The sequence below is a fragment of the Apodemus sylvaticus genome, chromosome 1 (genome assembly GCF_947179515.1).
Source record: "Apodemus sylvaticus chromosome 1, mApoSyl1.1, whole genome shotgun sequence".
NCBI lineage: Eukaryota > Metazoa > Chordata > Mammalia > Rodentia > Muridae > Apodemus > Apodemus sylvaticus.
Genome location: NC_067472.1, coordinates 206,791,508 through 206,805,183, shown reverse-complemented (window position 1 = coordinate 206,805,183; position 13,676 = coordinate 206,791,508). Strand labels below are relative to the sequence as shown.

Here is a 13,676-nt window from a genome sequence, read left to right as displayed (position 1 = left end):
CTCTTTCCCCTCTGTATGCCAGGATCCGAACCTAGGTCTTCTGGAAGAGCAACAAACACTCTTAAATCACTGAGCCATTTCTCCAGCCCCAGTGCTGGGATTACAGACATGACCCACCACGCCCAGGACTCAGTTTGTGGGAGGCAGAGGCAGGTGGATTTCTGAGTTCGAGGCCAGCCTGGTCTACAGAGTGAGTTCCAGGACAGCCAGGGCTACACAGAGAAACCCTGTCTCAAAAAAACCAAAAAAATCCAAAAAAAAAGAAGCCATTGCTCCAAAAATATTAATAAACAGTGTTATAGTGGAGCCCCACTCCTGTAATATGAGCACTGGAGGAGCGGGAAGTCAGATAAGACCCAGAGGAAGTCTGATCTCTAAGTTACAAGTCAGCCTGGTCTACATAGTTACAGGTCAGCCAGGGTTACTTAGTGAGACCCTCAAAAATCAAAACAAAACATATTTAAGTTGTTTAATGTCCAGAATAACTCTTTAGGTGCGGATGAAGAACACAGACTGAACAGGTTTCCTAGTGTTACTCAGTCTCAAAGTGGCAGACTCACCGTGTCAAGGTTGGTTGATTGCCAGACGATCATAAAAGATTTTAAAAGACATTTTCACACTATATTTTTCTTTTTCTAACGGGCTCTCATAGTTAGCCCAGATTGGCCTCGAACTCACCGCGATTCTCCTGCCCCATCCTCCCTTACAGATCTTCTGAGCTTTGAAGGAGTCGGTGGTCCTCTCATTTTCTCGTTGCGGATGCACCGGGTGTAGTGACACAGGCTGGCCGCGTGAGGGGGCGCCAGCCCCGCGCGCCCAGGGAGGGGAGGCGGGATGCAGCCTTCGACAGCGGGCAGGCCCGGATCGAGGACCACAGGGCGCTGAGAACAGAGCATCTCAGAAGACTGAGAACAAAGCCTCTCAGAACCGGGAACAAAGACCCCTGCGAGCTCGGACTGGTGGATCTCAGCTCCACCGCACCTGGAAGACAAAAAGGGCCTCAGAGTCTCCTCTGGTCAAATCATAGAATATTTCCATAAGTGTGCTGTTTTGATGAGACAAACTCTCTGTGTAATCCAGACTATTCACTATGTAGCTCAGGCTGGCCTTGAACTCTCAATTCTCCTCCTGGTTCAGCCTCCCCTATGATGGAATTACCGAGCCGGTTTGAATCGATCCTACTTAAAAGCATAATCGAACCGTAAGATGTTCAGTCCGTTTTACTTCTGAGGGTCTAGGAAAGCTGCCTGGAAGAGGAGGCGTGATCCGGATTCAAGCCTCGCCGATGATCCTTCTGCGCAGACTCAGAAGCTGAGAGCTCGGGAGGGGCGGCAAGTGCAGCTGAGGAGTTGTCACGTGGATCCAGTCTCTATTTATAGACCACCCTCGACCTGGAGAGTCCAATGGCAGCCAGAGCTCGCCCGCAAGGGGGCGGGAGCAGCTCCAGAAGCAAGAGGCCAGCACCAATGGAATTGGAGCAAGGGCGGGCTTGTTTCATTGTGATATAAAGGAGGCGTGGCCACAGACCTTGAGTCGTCGCTCAAAGGGGCGTGGCGAGTCTGATACCCTGTAGGTAGTCACGGGCATGCGTTAAGGAGGAAAAAAATGGGGCGGGGCAGAGCCGTGTGTCACGGAAGGCAGCGGCCAATAGTAGGTCGTTGTCGTGCTTTCAGGGGCGTGGTCATGCAGATGAGCGCGGGTGGGCGGCCCAATGGGCGGGCGTCTATGCAGATGAGACGGTGACAGCCCGGCCAGCGGGCGGGCGGGCTGCTGGGGCGGGGAGGTGGGACCGGCGAGAGGGGCGGCCGTGGGGCCCGGCCGGGCTGGGGTGGGGGGCCGCAGCCATGATCCGGGCCTTCTCGTTCCCGGTGAGCCCGGAGCGGGGTCGGCTGCGGGGATGGTTGGAAGGCAGCCTGGCCGGGCTCTGCGAGTTGCATTGGCTCCGGGAGAGGCAGGAGTACCGCGTGCAGCAGGCACTGCGGCTGGCCCAGCCCGGGATGGGGGGCGCCGAGGCCGAGGACGAGGAGGACGCCGAGGAGGACGAGGATGCGGCTGCGGCGCGCAGGGCCGCGGCAGCCCTGGAGGAACAGCTGGTGAGGGGTCGCCTGTCCGTGCGTCCATCCATGCATCCCTCCCTCCCCCATCCCGTTCCCCCACCTCCCTGCTCGCGTGTCCGTCTGTCTATCTTGTTAGCGTATGCTCAGCACACCTAGGGTAGGGGGGAAAGGCGAGAGATAAGACTGGAGACCTGGTCTCCCCTACCCCCAAAGAGAGCTGATGGGGAGGATGCACGGCCTCGGTCGGACTCAGCATGGACCTTGTTCACCGTCCTGGACGCCTAGTGTGTGTTAAACCGAACATTCGGCTTCTTGCAGAATTCCCATCTCATGAGGGTTTGAAAGTCCCCATTTTACAGAGAAAGAAACTGAGGCTTAGAGACGGGAAGCGACTCACCCAAGGTCACACAGCCGGCATTCAAAGATAACCTCCCTCTGGGCCCCCGCTACCCGGGATCCATCTTTCCTTAAGTCTCGGGGTGCTTGGAGATCCCTGGAGGGGGCGGGGTGGGGGAAGGGGAATCTTCAGGCCTCTGGAAAGGGAGACAGACCCATTGCTGAGAAGCTTACAGTCCCGGAGGACCCCCGGGGGCATTTTGATCAACCCGATGACACTTCTTTCTACTACTTAGTCCTGTGTCTCAGTAACATGCGGAGGCCAGGTGAAGGAAACTGGGGAGGGGGAGAGCGTAAGATTCCGTGGCACTCTAATGATGACTTTCAAATTGAAAAGGCCCCGGCTCTTTCTCCCTCTCTACATCTCTCCCTGAGTCTGGAGACCCCTTTCCGGTTGTTGCTCCAACCTTTCCATACGGCAGGCAGCATCTCTGTTTCATTTTCTTAACCCTGTTCCTGTCTCTATGGTCTTCCAAGACCTGTAAAGCTTCTAAAACCAGGGGAGATTAGAGATGGGGTCGCGGTAGGCCTCGGTGTTTTTCTGCCTAACGTCTGTCTCCATCTCTCTTCCCTTCCCCCAGCGCACTCCCCTGGCCCATCCCATCCCGGTCCCTAAGCCTCTATGTGTGTACGCGTCTGTGGTCAGAGCTTCCCGTTTAGGGAAACCTGAGCTGAGGCTGTGGGGGTGGGGAGGGGGCTCTGGCTGTTGCTGACCTCGGCTGCCCCCTCCCCAGATGGGAGATGGGGAAAGGGGCTGAGGCCAGACGCCCAGCCCCACCCCCAACCCGCCTGACCCTGCAGGGAGTAGGGCCTTAAACATTCTTCGCCGAGCAGAAACAGCTGTGGGAGGCCCCGCCCCCTCCAAAAGTTTCAGACGAGGGAGGTGGTCAGCCGCTACCCCTGCCCTGGGCTTTGCCAGACCCCCCATCCATCCCACTAAGAGGGTAGGAAAAGGCGCCATTGCAGACCAGGGCTGGTCTGGCCTCTCTCCCTCCTCGCTCTCTGCCCCACTTCTCAGGGCTTATTCCTCGTGGCTGGCGTGACGTGGTCATGGGGGAGAGGACCCGATCCTCACACTCCGCCCCATCCCCACTGTAAGCAGTCAAGGTTCAACCCAGCCTCAAAGAGGAGGCGGTGGCGGCCGGGGGCAGGAGCCTGGCTGCCGGAGGAGTAGGAAAGCTAAATATAAACATCTCTGGAGATGAGGGTCCCTGGGTGTTTCTGAAGAGGAAGTAGGGTCACCCCTGATTCCAGAAACCTTCTGTCTTATAAGATAACCCCCAGCTCCATCCACCACTCAGAAACAGGCTCCCTATGAAGCAAAACAAAAAAACCCAAACCCCAAAGTTAGACATGGTGACTGTGTGAGACGTGGTATGGGCATGTCACATTCAGAGCTGAGGTATTGCAGAGACAGGGGCTTGGGTATTGTGTACCGAGGGGTTCTGTTTGCTCCTAGGAAGGAAAAAGATCCCTTCCAGCAAGGAGGACTTGGGTTAGACTTGCAGACGGACTTAACATAGATGAAAGGGCACTGGAATGTAAGGAGAGGAAAAAAGATATGGAGAAGTTTGGGCAAAGGAGTCTCCGGGACATCAGGTCATTTAGAGATGAACTCAGGCTGTCTGCTCCCCAACTCTTGACTCCTCCCCCTGGTGGAGAAATTGAAATGACAGTTGTGGAATCCATCGCTCCCCAAAAAGTCCATCGTTTTACATTTAATTTTAATTATGCCAGCACTATTAGAAATTATCCCTTGTGAGATACTTTCTTGTACTAATGTAAACTGGCCTTGATGAAGTGCTGAAAAAGAAACTGCTCTTTCAACTCCTTGTATCTTTTCCTGCGAGTAAGCTTATGAAAGTCAGAGTCCTGTGAGGCCATATTGCAGAAGAGGAAAGGAAAAGCCCAGAGAGGTCACGGCACCCGCCTGAGGTCGTACAGCTGGGCAGTGGAAGAGGTGATTGAATCTTGGACACTGGGTGCCAAGTCTCACCTTAAATATTCATTGGGCCGCACAGTTCACAGTTCAGTTCTTCCATTTGATTTCCTACGCTGAGAAGGCCACTACCGTTTGATTTGGTTTGAGTCTGTTCTGACTTTTCTTAAAATCAGTGTCCATGCCAGGAAAGAAACGGGAGAATACCCGGCCAAGCTTTGCTTTTTAATGTACCAATCCAGGGGTGGAACTAAGGGTGAGGCGCAGGATACTCAAGTGCTGGACTAGTCAGCTGTGCCAGCCCCTCCCTGGGAGATTTTAGGCAGGGCTCTACCACTGAGCCACGCCCCCAGCCCCTCCCTGGGGGATTCTAGGCAGGGGCTCTACCACTGAGCCACGCCCCCAGCCCCTCCCTGGAGATTCTACACGGAGCTCTACCACTGAGCCACGCCCCCAGCCCCTCACAGGCTCTCTCTCCGTTTTTATTTTTAGTTTAGTTTTGGTTCTGTTTTTGAGACAAGATCCTAGTGTGTAAACCCTGGCTGCCCTGGAACTCACAGGGATCCTCCTGCTTCTGCTTCTTGTCTGACCCTAGCCCTCTTTTTGAGATTGGATTTCTGATTCCTAGGCAGGCTTTTCTTTTCCCCAGAGCACTGAAGAATGTCAAACCCCACCCCTGGCCTGTCTCAAAGGTTTTGCTGTTTTATAAAACTCCATTTTTTTGCGTGAGATCCCAAGGCTTTGCCCATGGTCGTTGAAATGTGACCTCTCCAACCGGAAGTGACACAGGTGGATAGATACAACCAGAAGATACACACATTTGGGGGTTCTAATCTAAGTGTGTCCAGAAGCTCACAAGCTGGGACTTGGTAACTTCGGGTTTTGAAGATCCTCCGTGTTTGGTCAGGCTCATTACCATTGCAAACTCCCGTCAGCGGTGCATGCATATAACATGGTGTATCCCCCCCATTAGCTCTGGGGGTCTGCACTCAGGAGGGCTCTCATATGAGCACTCAGGCCCTCCAGAGGTTAAGGTAGGAAGATTGGAGTCCTTGGCTACATAGGGAGTCCAAGGTCAGCCTTGGGCTACCTGAGACTGTCTCCAAACCCAAAAAGGAAGATGGTATTGTAGTTGTCTTCACTGGGGTGAAGTCTACTATGCCCCCATCATGATAAAGTTACAGGATGATACATTGCTAAGAATGTGTTCCTATGACTGTGAGTCTGGCGTATTCTTCCCTTGCATGTTCTTTTTCTGCTTAGTACTGTATCACAGGAAAAAAACAAACAAACAACTGCCTCATCCCTCTTAACGGCTGTATAGTATTCCACCATGAACATTCTGGCATTCATTCATCAGACATTTCCTGAGCTCTAAGCCCAAGGGAGGAGACTGCCACTGTGAATGAAAAACTTCTGTCCTAGTGAGAAATCATTTCCTGTTGAGAGATGAGATAAGCAAGTGACACTCTGCTAGATGTGTGCCCATGTGCGTGAGGAAGCAGGAGAAAAGGCAGAGTGACAGGGAGGATGAGAGGTCACATTAGAGGAGCCCAGGCACGGCATGGGGGTGGGGCAGAGCTCACACTGCACGAGGGGTGCGGTGGCGCCCAGAGGGTCAGGCAGCAGACCAGTCTGCCCCACTTGGCGTGACACATGACACAGGAAACTTAGGGCAGCCTCTGGGGTTTTTGTATTTTTTCTCTCAGATGCCTCCTGATACTATATGCACGGAGTTTTCTTGTTACTTTCTTTTTAAATTAAGGTTGACTGATTAGGCCATGAGCATCTGAACAAACCCAGAGTGGGAGACGTTTGTTGACCTTCATTGCACAGACAGGGCCACATGGGGGCTTCTGTTCCGGGGTGGGGGGAAGAGGCCAGGCCTGGAAGAGACAAGGGGGGAGGGGAGGGGGAGGACTGTGGCTGCTGCCTAGAGCTAGGCCAGTCTTTCTGCCCTAAATAGGCAGGGCTGGGTGCTGGTCCCGCCCTCCCGCCAGCATCCAGACAAGCCGCTTTTGTCTGAGGGTCAACTGTCTGCCCCTGGCAGCCGCTACCTCTGGTCTCACTGCGTCCCCTGTGAGCCGTTCCCTGGCCCTGCGTCTGTGGCTTCCAAAATAAGATAAAATCCTAGATTGTAGAGACAGGGTCTTGTGGACCGGGCTGCCCTCAGACTAAGGTAGGAAGAATGGCTTTGAACTCGCTACCCGCTGCCTGTCAGTGCTAGGACTGCAGGTCTCTTCTACAATACCGGGGACTAAAACCCGTGTCCTGCCAGGCAATGACTTCTTCCAACTTAGCTCCTCCCCCACCCCAGTCCTGAGGATGTTGGTCTGTAATCACTGCTGAGGCCACCAGGAAAGCTAGATGTACAGAGGGACTTACAGAGGCATGAAGGGTGTGGTTGTGTGAATTGCACTGTTTGTTTTTTATATGAGGTAGCCAGTCTGCTGCAGCAGCAGGAAGCACTAAGAGGAGACTTCCATAAGAACTTCCCTTTGGTGATAAAGGGAAGTGTAGTACCTCAGAAAGGATCTGCCTGTTCCTGCGCACACCCCTTTACCCCTGAGCCCTCCCACAGCAAGAAGACCTGAGCTTAAAGCCCTCGTCTTCTGTGTAGTGTGCCAGCGACAGCCTGCAGGAAGGTGCAGGCCGGAAGGCCATGGATTGAAGGTCTTGCTCCGCACACAGGGCAAGTTGAGGCCAGCCTGGGCTTTGTGCGAGTGAGACTCTGGCTCAAGAGGGCGCTGAGGTACATCTAGGGAGTTTGTCTCAATAAGGTGCCTGTCAGCTGAGCATGAAAACCTGACATAAGAAGCCAGGCAAGGCCGGGCTTGGTGACGCACGCCTGTAATCCCAGCACTTGGGAGGCAGAGGCAGGCGGATTTCTGAGTTCGAAGCCAGCCTAGTCTACAAAGTGAGTTCCAGGACAGCCACGGCTACACAGAGAAACCCTGTCTCGGAAAAACCAAAAATAAATAAATAAATAAATAAATAAATAAATAAATAAATAAATAAAGGAGCCAGGCAAGAGGCTGGGGTGAGCCTGGGAGAGTTGGGGGGACCGTGGAGGTCATCGTACAAGGCTAGCCTAAGAAGGTGAGACCCTGCCTCAAACCGTAAGGCAAATGGAGCTAGAGAGATGGTTCAGTGCTTCAGAACTCTTGCTGCACAATCATGAGTTCGAATCCCACCATCATGTGGTAAGCAGTGCCTTCCACGTGCCTCTAACCGCAGCTCTCAAGAGGGTGGAGGCAGCAAGGTCACTGGGCAACTGACGCCCAGGTTCAGGGGAAGATCCTGCCTCGCAGGAACAGAGTGACAGAGTACACCTTACCCCCTCCTCTGACCTCTACACTCAGGTACAGTTGCACACACAGACACCTACATACACAGGTAAATAATTGTTTTAAAAAATAAGGGAGCTGGGCATGGTGGCGCACAACTTTAATCCCAGCACTCAGGAGGCAGAGGCAGGAGGATCTCTTCAAGTTAAGGCCAGCCTGGTCTACACAGGGAGTTCTAGGCTAGATAGGGAGACCCTCTCTTGATAATGGACACACGAACAGGGCTGGAGGGAGGAGGGGCTGGGACCACTGGCTCACTTGGAGAGGACCTGAGTGTGGCTCCCGGCGCCCGTGTGGCTCACGTGTGTCTGTAACTGCAGTTCTAAGGATTCGGGCGCCTTACTCCGTCCTCCATGGCACCTGGTGCACAGCCATAGGTGTGGGCAAAACGTGCGCATGTAAAAAAAGTTGTGTGTGGGCGATGGGATCAATCCTTTAAAAGGGGGTGGCCAGTGGACGGCTCAGTGGGTAAAGGCACTGGCTGCCAAGCCTCACAACCTGACCCAATCCCTGAGACCTACACAGTAGAAGGAGCTGAGATTTAACTCTTTCCTACAAGCTGCCCTCTGACCTCCACATGTGTGCATGTGCACGCTCACCCATCACGCACGCGCGCACACCCACACGTGTAAAAAAAATAATGTGGAGAGTCAGTGAGAAAGACACCTGATCATCCTGTGGTTGTCCCACCCCCAAATAAAAAGATAGCGGGGCTGGAGAGATGGCTCAGTGGTTAAGAACACTGGCCTCTCTTCCAGAGGTCCCGGGTTCAATTCCCAGCCACCACATGGTGGCTCAACCATCTGTAATTCCAGTTCTGAGGGCTCTGATGCCCTCTTCCCGTCTCCTAGGGCACTGCACACACAGTGCTCGGGCATACATTCAGGCCAAACACCCATCTACATATAATTAATTCATTAGCCAATTAACGAATGAATTAACACAGATGCCAGTCATGGCGGTGCACATCTTTAATCCCAGCACTCAGGAGGCAGGCAGACCTCTGTGAGTTCCAGGCCAGCCTGGTCTACAGAGTGAGCTCAGGACAGCTAGGGCTACACAGAGAAACCCTGTCCTGAAAAACCAAAAACAAAAACAAAAAACAACAACAAACCCAACCCACCTCCACCAGCCACCACAAAAAGACAAAACAAAGAGTCTTCTAACAGGGCTCCAGGAGCAGATGACGCGTAGATAACAGAGAAGAGCAAGTGATGGGCCAGTCTGAGGCCGTGGCTAGAAGTTAGACTTCCTAATGGGGCTGAGGGGCAGAGGGCTGACATTCCCAAGTGGGTCTCTTCTAGGAATTCACGAAGAGGAGGCAGGCGGGCTCTGGGGCCTTCTAACAACGGCCTTGTTTCCCCTGTGCTGCAGGAGGCCCTGCCTGGGCTCATCTGGGGCCTGGGCCAGCAGCTGGGAGACTTGAGCCTGGAGTCTGGTGGCCTGGACCAGGAGAGTGGGCGCAGCTCAGGTGAGGGGTGGGGTCTCTCCAGGACACCCCAGTCTTTCTCCGTATCCTCCATCTCTGCAGTCCCTCTCCCCCAGACCTACCTCTTCCCTTCCCCCACCCCAGCCCCCTAATTATCTCAGCTTCTTCCTGGAATCCAGGCTTCTATGAAGACCCCAGTTCCACGGGAGGCCCAGACTCACCACCCTCCACCTTCTGCGGGGACAGTGGCTTCTCTGGATCTGGCTCGTATGGGCGACTGGGTCCCTCGGACCCCCGGGGCATCTATGCCAGCGAGAGACCCAAGTCCTTAGGTACGGTGGATGGGTGGGGCCCTGTGACAGAAGATAGCTTTGAACATAAAGTTGGGCCCAGTTTGGACTCCCAGTTCTGGCTGGACTGTCAGTCTGGGTGCAGTTTTAGCATCTGCCTTCCTTCTGAGCGTCCATTAGTTAATGCAGTCCTAAGCGTGGCCACATCGCCAGACACTGGTGTGCACCTTGAATCCTAGCACTCAGGAGGAACGGCAGGCAGGTCTCCGAGTTCCAGGCCAGTCTCTAATACGCACACCCTATGTGTGTCTCTCTCTGTCTCTATCTCTCTCCACCTTGACAGGGGTCTCTGTCTATTATGTAGTCCTGCTATCTTAGAACTCACTAGATAGACCAGACTGGCCTCAAATTCACAGAGATCCACCTGTCTCTGCCTCCCGAGTGCTGGCATTAAAGGTTTGCACCACCAAGCCTGTCCTCAGGAGGGAGCTGGCTTTAGAAAGCCTCGCTGGAGCCGGGCGGGGGTGGCGCACGCCTGTGATCCCTGCACTTGGGAGGCAGAGCAGGTGGATTTCTGAGTTCGAGGCCAGCCTGGTCTACAGAGTGAGCTCCAGGACAGCTAGGACTACACAGAGAAACCCTGTCTCGAAAAACCAAAAGAAAAAAGAAAAAAAGAAAGCCTCCCTGGGCCCGACCCCTGACATTTGAGAGAAATAGGCTGAACTGACACTGGAGAACAGGCCAGGAAGCAGAAACCACCAGCGCAAAGGCCCTGGGCCAGAGTGTGGCGATTTGGGGCATTTAGGCCAATGCAGCTGCAGATGCAAGAATATGAATGCGCAGTGAAGCCGCGGGAGAGAGGTCAGAGCAAGACAAGTGATGGAGACCTGAAGGGATTTTTGTCTTCAACCATACAGACAGGGATGAGTGAGGCGGGGCCTTCAGGAAGGGCGGGGCGGGGGGGGGGCTTGATTTATTCAGCTCTCTTTATGTAACCTGGCTAACCTGAAACTACCGGTGTAGACCAGGCTGGCCCTAGACTTGCCGCAGTTCTCTTGCTTCAGTCTCTCCAGTGTTGGGAGTGTTGGCAGGTGTGGGCCACCACACCCAATTTAATTGTTGTTTGAGGCAGGCTGGCATGTAGCCCAGGCTGGCCACAGACTTGCTATGTAGCTGAGGGCTATCTTAAATTCCTGATCGTCTTATCTCCATTATATATATATATAAATTCTAGGTTTGAGAACCCCTCCTTTCTCTTCCTCTGCCTCTCCTGCAGGCGACGCCAGTCCCAGCGCTCCGGAGTCGGTAGGTGCCCGGGTTGCAGTGCCTCGATCCTTCTCAGCTCCCTATCCGACGGCAGCAGCCGGAGCTGAGACCTGCTCGTCCGCGGAACGGCGGGCTCGTGCCGGGCCCTTCCTGACACCGAGCCCGCTGCACGCGGTGGCTCTGCGCAGCCCACGGCCGAGTGGACGCGTACCGTGCGGCTCCCCGGACGGGGCGGCCGGCCGGCCCCTGGACGGCTACATCTCGGCGCTCCTGCGCAGGCGCCGCCGCCGGGGGGCGGGCCAACCGCGCACGAGTCCCGGGGGCGCGGACGGGGGCGCGCGGCGCCAGAACGGCGCGCGCCCGCGGCCGCCCGAAGCGTCCCCGCCCCCCGGAGGCGCGCGACCCGCGCGGGAGCCGTCGACCGAGCGCGCCTGGGCCGCGGCGTGGGAGGCGGAGGTTCCACCCGAACCCGCGCCTCCGGCCGCCGCGTCGCCGCCCTCCAGTCCGGCCGAGGGCCGCCTCGTGAAGGCACAGTACATCCCCGGCGCGCCCGCCGCCTCCAGGGGCCTCCCGGGCCGCGCCGCGCGCCGCCGGGCTCCACCGCTCACGCGGGGTCGAAGCGTGGAGCAGTCCCCGCCCAGGGAGCGGCCGCGCGCTGCGGGCCGTCGGGGTCGCCTGGCAGAGCCGTCGGGGCGTCGGGGATCGCCGAGGGCGCGCAAAGCGGCGCGCTCGCAGTCCGAGACCAGTCTTCTGGGCCGCGCGCACGCCGCTCCGCCACCCAAGTACCCCACGGCCGAGCGCGATGAGCCCCGACCGCCCCGGCCCCGGCGTGGCCCGGCGCCCACGCCGACGGTCCAGGCCTGCCGTCGGTGGCGCTCCACGGCCGAGATCGACGCGCCCGATGGCCGCCGTGCCCGAGCCCGCGTGCCCGCGCCGCGCGGCCCCGCGCCCTCGCCGTCAGCGCCCCCGCGCCGCCTGCTGTACGGTTGCGCGGGCAGCGACTCCGAGTGCTCGGCGGCGGGGCGGCCCGTGCCGCTCGGCCGTCGGGTGCCGTCGGCCTGCGCTCCGGGAGGCTACGGCGAGAGCGAGTCGAGCGCCAGCGAGGGCGAGTCGCCCGCCTTCAGCTCTGCCTCCAGCGACTCCGACGGCAGCGGAGGCCTCGTGTGGCCGCAGCAACTGGTGGCGGCCGCCGGGGCCTCGCCGTCGGGGCCCGGGGGTGCCGCGGGTGGAGGGACGCCCGCCGGTCCCGCCAAGGTCTTCGTGAAGATCAAGGCATCGCACGCGCTGAAGAAGAAGATCCTTCGTTTTAGGTCGGGTTCTCTGAAGGTCATGACGACTGTGTGAGTCGGGGCGGATGGGCGTCAGCCTCAGCTCCATGGCCGCCGCACCCCACGCTTCTCATCCTCCAACCCCTCCCACACCCACTTTCCAAAGACCACCGGTTTTCTCTGCTTCCAAAGACCCTCCTCGCCCACTGCCCGCCGTCCACAGCCGTCCTGGAGAGGCCGCCCCGCCCTCTCCCCACCGGGAGGCGCCCCTCCGAGGGCCACACTCTTCCCATCTGTACAATGGGTGTCCATGTATGCAAATGCAGTAATTCCGTTCGGGTCTCCCCTCCCCCGCTCCCGGTTTAAGTTTAAAAGCTTCGTCTGTTTCCTCGCCACTTCTCCCACATAGCCTTCTCATTCCTCTTTTCCTTGCCCAGATAGGGCTCCCTTCTCATTCACAAAGTGCCCCTCCATGTCCCTGGACCCTTAGGATACCCCCTGGGGCCCTGAGTCAGACACCGTCTGACTCAGGTTATGCCTACCGAGTGCCCTGCCCTGGAAGAGGAAGTGGCACTGTCTTAGGGGCTTTGAGGGTCAAGTAGGAGTTGCCAACACCCAGAAAGGACTCTTTCTGCTCCATCCCTGGACAGTCATGGAGGATTGGGAGGTTAGAGAGAGAAAGGCAGATGGTTTCAATCTCGTGCCTCTCCCCACGGGGAGTGGGGAAGCTGAATGACCCTCAGCTGTTCCAATCCAGTGGGTTTTTTTTACTTTGTTTTTTTTTTTTTTTTTAAAGAAATTACTGTATTTATTATGACAATGGTGACTCCCCGGCGCGTGGGGGGCCAGATTCTGTGTGTTTCTCTAACCTCTTTGTAAATAAATGCACAATGTTACATAGTCCCTGGATTCTTGTTCTGCACTGAATGAGAGCTGGGTCCTGTCCCGTGTGGAGCGCCTTCAGTTTGCGGGCAGAGGCAGGCGTCGGGTGCCAGGTTGAATCTGAACGTCACTCCGTGGCCAGTTCTTTTTGCCCAGTGACTCTGAGCGCCTGGTTATGTTTGGACGTCGTTCTGTATCCCTAAGAAGGGCCAGTCAAGACGAGGGCTGGTGCGGGGGCCGTGGGCCTGCCGTGCAGCTGTGAGGACGTGCGTCCTGGGCCTCAGGACCCTCGGGAGCCCGGCTCACTGGTGTTCATATGCGGCCCCCGTGCTCCCGGGGAGCGGGAGGAGGCAGAGACGGACCGAGGGGAGGACGGACGGGGAGGACGGACGGGGAGGCTCCCTGGAAGGAAGCTCGAAGGCCGGCCACCCTGGACCGTCAAGTGGTAAACAACAGACTGCTGAGGGAGAAGGCTTGTCCTCGGGCCTCCACAGCACACAAAGCATTGTGTGTGCTTACCTCATGCTTCACACACATTAAATAATCATGAAGAGGTCACGTGCAAGCATCAAGACCCGAGCTTGAATCACCTACAGTCATGTAGCAGCCCGGCATGGCGGGGAAAGCCAGGGAGGTAGAGGTAAACAGATCTCCAGCCTGCTCTACGTCGTGAGTCCCAGGCCAGCCTGGGCTTCACACCCTGTGTCAAAATAACATTTATTAGTGATAGCAACCACCCTGTTTTGTTTTGTTTTATTTTATTTTATTATTTTATTTTGGATTTTTTTTTCCGAGACAGGGT

At 56.3% G+C, this 13,676-nt stretch overlaps 1 protein-coding gene across 2 annotated transcripts; it reads left to right on the top strand.

The window, feature by feature from the left end:
* Window positions 1-1,785: 1,785 nt before the first annotated feature.
* Dact3 (dishevelled binding antagonist of beta catenin 3) lies at window positions 1,786-12,498 on the top strand. 2 transcript variants are annotated; one of them, XM_052172169.1, is made up of 4 exons: window positions 1,786-2,093; window positions 9,114-9,210; window positions 9,348-9,500; window positions 10,735-12,498. In XM_052172169.1, the coding sequence occupies exons 1-4, from the start codon at window positions 1,845-1,847 to the stop codon at window positions 12,066-12,068; spliced, it is 1,833 nt and encodes a 610-aa protein (XP_052028129.1). In that variant the 5' UTR covers window positions 1,786-1,844; the 3' UTR covers window positions 12,069-12,498. The 2 variants fall into 2 exon arrangements, with proteins under 2 accessions (XP_052028129.1, XP_052028128.1); XM_052172168.1 differs by having other exon boundaries at window positions 9,330-9,500.
* Window positions 12,499-13,676: the final 1,178 nt, after the last annotated feature.

Bases quoted from the DNA above. Each gene is read 5' to 3' on its own strand.
- Dact3 (XM_052172168.1), top strand. From the start codon at position 1,845: ATGATCCGGGCCTTCTCGTTCCCGGTGAGCCCGGAGCGGGGTCGGCTG. The intron at 9,211-9,329 runs GTGAGGGGTGGG...TAATTATCTCAG, and splicing joins GGAGAGTGGGCGCAGCTCAG to CTTCTTCCTGGAATCCAGGC. The intron at 9,501-10,734 runs GTACGGTGGATG...CCTCTCCTGCAG, and splicing joins CGAGAGACCCAAGTCCTTAG to GCGACGCCAGTCCCAGCGCT.